General features: G+C 47.3%; 1 protein-coding gene across 5 annotated transcripts in view; it reads left to right on the plus strand.

Annotated features, from left to right (window-relative positions):
• LOC126488952 (uncharacterized) overlaps window positions 1-5,733 on the plus strand; it is a 42,818-nt gene extending 37,085 nt beyond the window's left edge. For 2 of the 5 annotated variants that reach the window (XM_050122868.1, XM_050122867.1), the window contains 3 exons: window positions 1,258-3,104; window positions 4,078-4,125; window positions 4,251-5,733. In XM_050122868.1, the coding sequence (XP_049978825.1) occupies window positions 2,989-3,104; window positions 4,078-4,125; window positions 4,251-4,779 (693 nt within the window). In that variant the 5' untranslated portion in view covers window positions 1,258-2,988 and the 3' untranslated portion in view covers window positions 4,780-5,733. The remainder of the gene's footprint in view (window positions 1-1,257; window positions 3,105-4,077; window positions 4,126-4,250) is intronic. The other 3 variants (XM_050122870.1, XR_007588828.1, XR_007588827.1) reach the window with 3 other exon arrangements.
• Window positions 5,734-6,000: the final 267 nt, after the last annotated feature.

The raw sequence follows: 6,000 nt of genomic DNA on the forward strand, positions 1-6,000 counted from the left end.
TACAACCTCAATACTGGCCCCTCACTGGGACTTCTCTTGGATATCCTGTATCATGGAGATCCTGCAGGTCTGGCCCCTTCAATGCTCCAGCAGCTCCAGATAAGGTGGATGTTGGGATGGGTTATTTTTTTAACTTAAAAATTATTTTTTTATGCCAATAGGTGTTTTGCCTGCATATCTGTCTGCATCTGTGTGTGCCTGGTGCCTGCAGAGGCTAGAAGAGGGCATCAGATCCATGTGGGTGCTGGGAATTGGACTCAGGTCCTCTGGAATAGCAGCCAGTGATCTTAACCACTGAGCCATGATGCCATTTCTGAAGAAAGGAAAGGACAATAAAAGCAAGACTCCCGCAGAACCTAGACATGCTGGGCACATGAGTTGAGGTGTGGAAATGCCAGGCAGACAAGAACTCTAGAGTAAGGACTGTCTAGATGGGGTTTGAAAAAAAATTATGGGACCCAATGACCTCACTGTCTGGACTGAGTAGTGATGTCTTCCCCCAAACTTAAGCTTCCCAAGAACTTGTGAATGTGAGTTGATCTGGATTTAGGGGATTTCCCAAATGTAACCAAAATGAAGTTGTACTAGATTAGGAAGCTCCTCCCCAATTGCACAATTGATGTCCTTTTAAGAAGAAAGAATGGGGACCGAGGAGATGGCTCAGTGCTTCAGTTATTTGCTCTTTCAAGGGACCAGAATTTGATTAACAGTGCCCATGTTGAGCAGCTCACAACCTCCTGTAACTCCAGCTCCAGGGGATCTGGCGCCCTCTTCTGGCCTCTGTGCGCACCTGCATTCAAGTGGACATACACAATTAAGAATAACATAAATAAAGCTGGGTATGGAGGACCATATTTTTTAATCATGGCTTTTGGAGAGCAGAGGGAGGCAGATCTCTGTGAGTTCCATGCCAGCCTGGTCTTGTCTACATAGAGTGTTCTAGGGCATCCATGGCTACATAGATCTAAACAAAACAAAAATATAGGAGGGGGAGAAGAAATGAATAAATAACAAATGTAGACATACAGAGGAAAGAGAGCCGTGTAGACAGAGACAGAAGGCAGAGTGAAGCTGCCACAGCTAGAGAACAGCAAGGACAGTTGGCAGCCACCAGAAACTGCAGAAGAAAGTCAGGGAGCCTCCCTAGAGCCCTGCAAGGGTGGTGGAAATGCGAGTGTTCTGACTTCTGGCCTCCAGATGTGTGAGGGAATAAGTAAATAAATCATTATAAATAAAATTATTCTCTATTATTTTCAGCCACTGGATCTGTAGCTGGAGGAAAGGAACAAGCTCACTGAAGGCATCCCATGGAGAGCGAGCAGAGGGTTGCCAAGGATGCAGTCCTGGAGGATTCCATTCTTCAGAGGTTGGGAGGAAGAGGAAGCACTTTAGAGGCCAGCAGGCCCAACCAAGGAGGCAAGAAGCTGAAGGAGAAGGATGCTCAGGAGCCACTGGGAACCAAGGGTTTCAAGAAAGGAAGAAAGGAAGAAAGAAAGAAAGAAGAAAAAAACAGCCTGAGATGCTTCAGGAGGTTGGAATAGGTTTCTAGACTTGTCCCTGTGGAGGAGGTGACTTTGACTAGGCCAACTTCAGGGGGACAAATGGTAAAAGTTAAAAAGTGAGGCACTGAGAGATGTCTCAGAGGTTAAGAGCACTGGTTGCTTTTGCAGAGGATCCAGATTCAGGTCCCAGCACCCACATGATAACTCACAAGCATCTGTAATTCAGTTCCTGATGATCTGATGCCCTCTTCTGGCATTTGTGGGTACTGCACACACATGGTGTACAGACACACATGCAGATACCCATATACATAAAATAAATATTAAGAAAAGAATGAAAGAGTGAGAGGAAGCTCTGCATGGAAATGCACCCTTGCAATCTAGAATGCAGGAGATGGAGGCAGGAGAATCCTCAGACACTTAAGGCCTAGCCAGCCTGGAATACACAGTGGCAAATAAAACACTCTTTCAAGCAAGGTGGAAGGGAGGGGGCACTCTGGAGTTTCCGACCTTCACATGTGCACTGTATCATGTGTGTATACCAATATTCACACACACAAACATATTCATACATACATCACACACATACACAAATATGTGCAAACACATATCACACAGAGATTTTAAAAATGAAGTTGATGAAATAAAATCCCTTCAAAGTTGGGTATCTGCCACAAATCATGACCAAGGCTCTGTATGGTTGGGGTCAGTGTGTGCACTCAGATGTCACCTCATCATGCCTCCTTTTCCAGGAGCTGGGTCCATTCTTTACCCACAGAGACCCAACAAGGAGAGATGCCTGGAGCTCCCCCACAGATAGGAGACCCTCCTCCTCTTCACCACAGTCTTTGCCCTTATCTTGTCCATGCCAGTCTGCTGACCGCTCTCAGGACGCCTGACTGCCCGATCTCTGATGTCACTGTTACCGTACTGGTGTCTTTGTCATCTTAGAAGGGGGGAGGTGGATCCTGATGACTGGGTTTGATCACAGCTGTCCCCATAAGGACTCCTTTACACTGCTCTCCCTTCCGTTCCCGCAATGGGTCCTTCTCTATGCTCTGAAAGTCTGGGGATGTTTACAGCTCTTTGGATCTGCAACCTCCCAGGTTTACATGTCCATATTTTCATAAATAGTCCCCTTCTCCTAAATTCATGTGACTCAGAACCTCAGAATGAAAACTTGGGGAAAGTCTTGGCGGATGTAATCATCTGAGTTAAGACAAAGTCATACTGATTTATGGTGGCCCTAACTCCAGGCACTCCGGGAAGATCATCTAAACACCACGTGGTGGTGGTGGGGCAGAGTTTGGAGTAAATCTGTGTCTTAGTTTCCTGTTGCTGTGATGGGAACATACCCTGACAACAACACTTAAGGGAGGAAGGGTGTATTTGGCTTGTCATTTATCATGGCGGGGAAATAAAGTCGGTGGGTACTTGGAGCAGCTAGTCACACATCTGTAGTTGAGAGCAATGAATTCATGCATACATGCAGTGCTCACCTGACTCTGCACTCTTCTCTTCTGCAGAAACCCCTTTCCTAGGGACTGGTGCCACCACACTGGACAGTCTTGCCACTGACATGGCCAGAAGCCTGCCTCCAAGGTGATTCAGAGGGCATCACGTTAGTAATGAAAACTAACCATCATGGGTTAGAGATGGTTCGGGGGTCAAGAGTGCTTTTTGCGCTCCCAGAGGACCAGACAGCCTGTAATTCTAACTCCAGCTCTAGAGGACCCAACGTGCTCCTAGCCTCTGCTATGGACACCTGCACACATTCCCATCAGCAAGAACACATAAAATAAAAACAGCACTGTCACAAGTGCCAGCCAGAGTGTCACGTGTCCAGGGTCACCACCAGGAACCAGAGAAGAGGAATGAAGTGGTTTTCCCTCAGAGCCTCTAGAGTCAGCCAGCCCTGCCTATACCTTTCCCATCAACATCGGGCTTCTTCTGTTGTGAGAGGAACAGATTATTTTGGGTTAAAGCCACCAGTTTGAGGTAATTGGTACATCATCCCTGTGGGATTAACACAGCTCTTATCAGACTGTCATTCTGCACTGCCTGGGCAAATGCTGTTACTGTACTAGGAGTAGCAGGATCTTGTAGACTCCAGATGAAGCCGGGAACTCAGTAATGGAACACAGGGGTTCTTAGGGCTTATGTCATCATCTTATGATCTCATCACCTGTGACATCACAGCAGGGGGAGGGGCTCTTCACAATATGTCCTTCTTGGACTTTCACAGACTCGAAAGCCTGTGCTAGAGGTAGGGAGCTTGAACTGTCCTGTCTGTCCCACACGCCACCTCTCCGCTCTTGCCCTCAGTCACATGCCAGTTCCCATCAAAGACTCTATGAAGGAGGGAGTCTGACCCGTTCTCCCACCGAGTATTTGGAGGACATGTTGGAGTATTTGACCCTCCAGCCTGAGGGAATAGGATGTCTGTCCCAGCTTCCCTGCTTCCTTCTCTGGAAACCCCAGGATCACTGCTATTCCTTTTTATGACCCACTTCCTGCTCCCAGCTCCCTCTCTGTTTACCCTGTGGTAGCATCTGCCTCTCTCCTTCCATTGCAGAGAGAAGAGAATGTTCTTGGGAAAGGCGGAGAACGAGTCTGAAGTCAGGTTGGGATATCCTGTTTTGAGGATCCCTGTCTTTCTTCCCCACCTTCCAACTATGCTGCCTTTTCGTTTACTGTTTATTATTCAGCTACCCATTTATTCATTTATTTGTTTATTCATTTCTAAAGGAAAGCTCGACTCTACAAGGGATTGAGGTGGAAGACCCAGACCCAGGGGACCCAGGGTGCCCAGCATTCCCAATCACCGGAGAATGAACTCTGCCCCTCCAAGGAGCACACCTCTAAGGTCTGCCTGTGCGGGTGCAGCTTGCGGAAGAAAGCTGTGCTCCACCCTAGGCCAGACGCAGCCCCATTTCCGGCCTCTCGGGTGCTGCCCAGCTTGTCAGCAGAGAGGAAGCCACCGGCTCCCCAGATGATGGTCCTCCCGACTCAGCTCTCCCACAACTCCCCGAAGTGGAAAGCTGGGGGCAAGTCCCCGCTTCTGTCTTGGCGTGACCCGGTGCCCCTGCGCCAGCTGGTGCCGATGTCGATGAGCGTGTGGCCCAAAGGCTTCATTGACCCACTCCCTAAACCTTTGCCAGAGCAGTCTCTGAGCACCTTTATCCACATCGAAGGGGTTCACATCCCCAGGGCAGGGTCCCCAGTGATATCACTGGTGGAAGAACCCGAGTCATCTCTGCCAACTTTACTCAAATGAATGTGTATGGTCAGTTATGATTGCTCCTGTCTACTGTAAGCGGGTAAAGCTGTTTTTCTATTTTAACTGAGAAATATATCTATATCTTCATTGTAAATCCAGTTGGGACTCCCAGAATTCTGTAGTACATAGTGTGTCTTTCAAAATATTTTTTTATTTTATCTTTATGTATATGTGTGTGTGTGCCTGATCATAAGTGTAATAAGTTGGTAAAGGTGCCTGTGGAGGTCTGAGAGGGTGCTCGATTGAATTGGAGTTCAAGGTAGTTGTGAATTGTCCAGTGTAGGTCAAGAGCAGCGAGCACTCCTAACCATCAGGACAGGGACTCAGACAGCCCAGAGGGACCTTGCATTTGGTATGTAGCTGAAGCTGGCCATGAACTATTGAGACTCTGGCTTTCTGCTCCTAATTGCTGGGATTGTAGGCATGCGTTGTCACACCCGGGGATGACCTCCAGTTGACAATCCTTCAGTCATGGCTGCCCACTCTGTCCACAGTGGGTGATGTTTCCCTATTGTCCAGGTTCTAGTAGGACATGGACTCAGGCACACTTCAGTTCACTTTTCACAAACCAGCGTACTGGGATTTTGTTGGGAATTGTGTTGAATTTGTGGATGTATATAGAGAACTGAGATTATGAAATGAGTTGTTCTGCCTGTAACGTAGTGTGACTCCCTTTACCTGTGGGCCAGTGCCTCCCTTCCTGAGAGGATGCCTGGGTAACAAAAATAACAGAAACTGGGACTGAGGTATTTAGATCTTTCAATTTTCTTGCCGTTTTACCATTGCAGTGTAAAAGCTTTAAGTGTTTATTTTATCTCCCTCCCTCCCTTCCTTCTTTCTTTTTTTCCTTTCACCCACCTCCTCCTTTTACTCTTCCTCATCTGTTTTGGGACAGGGCTTAATGTAGTCCAGGCACCCTTGAATTTGCTAAGTAGCTGAGGATGGCCTTGAACTCCTGATACTCCCATCGCCACCTCCTTAGTATTGTGATCATTGGCATGTACCATGACCAGAGCTACATTTTAGCCTTTGTATTATGGGTAATATTTCCTGCATATGTTATGGAAGTGCTCTAGCTTAAATGACTTCCCAGCCTCCAGAGATTTTAAAAACACACAAAAGATTGTGACATTACATGTGACTACTATGACATTAAGTAAGGACTTAACCAAAGGGGAGTCTAGACCAAATCCATCCCAGATAACGAGGAAAGACTGC

Source organism: Alexandromys fortis, unplaced genomic scaffold (assembly GCF_014885135.2).
Source record: "Alexandromys fortis isolate MF-2015 unplaced genomic scaffold, M_Fortis_MF-2015_v1.1 scaffold_212, whole genome shotgun sequence".
Lineage (NCBI taxonomy): Eukaryota > Metazoa > Chordata > Mammalia > Rodentia > Cricetidae > Alexandromys > Alexandromys fortis.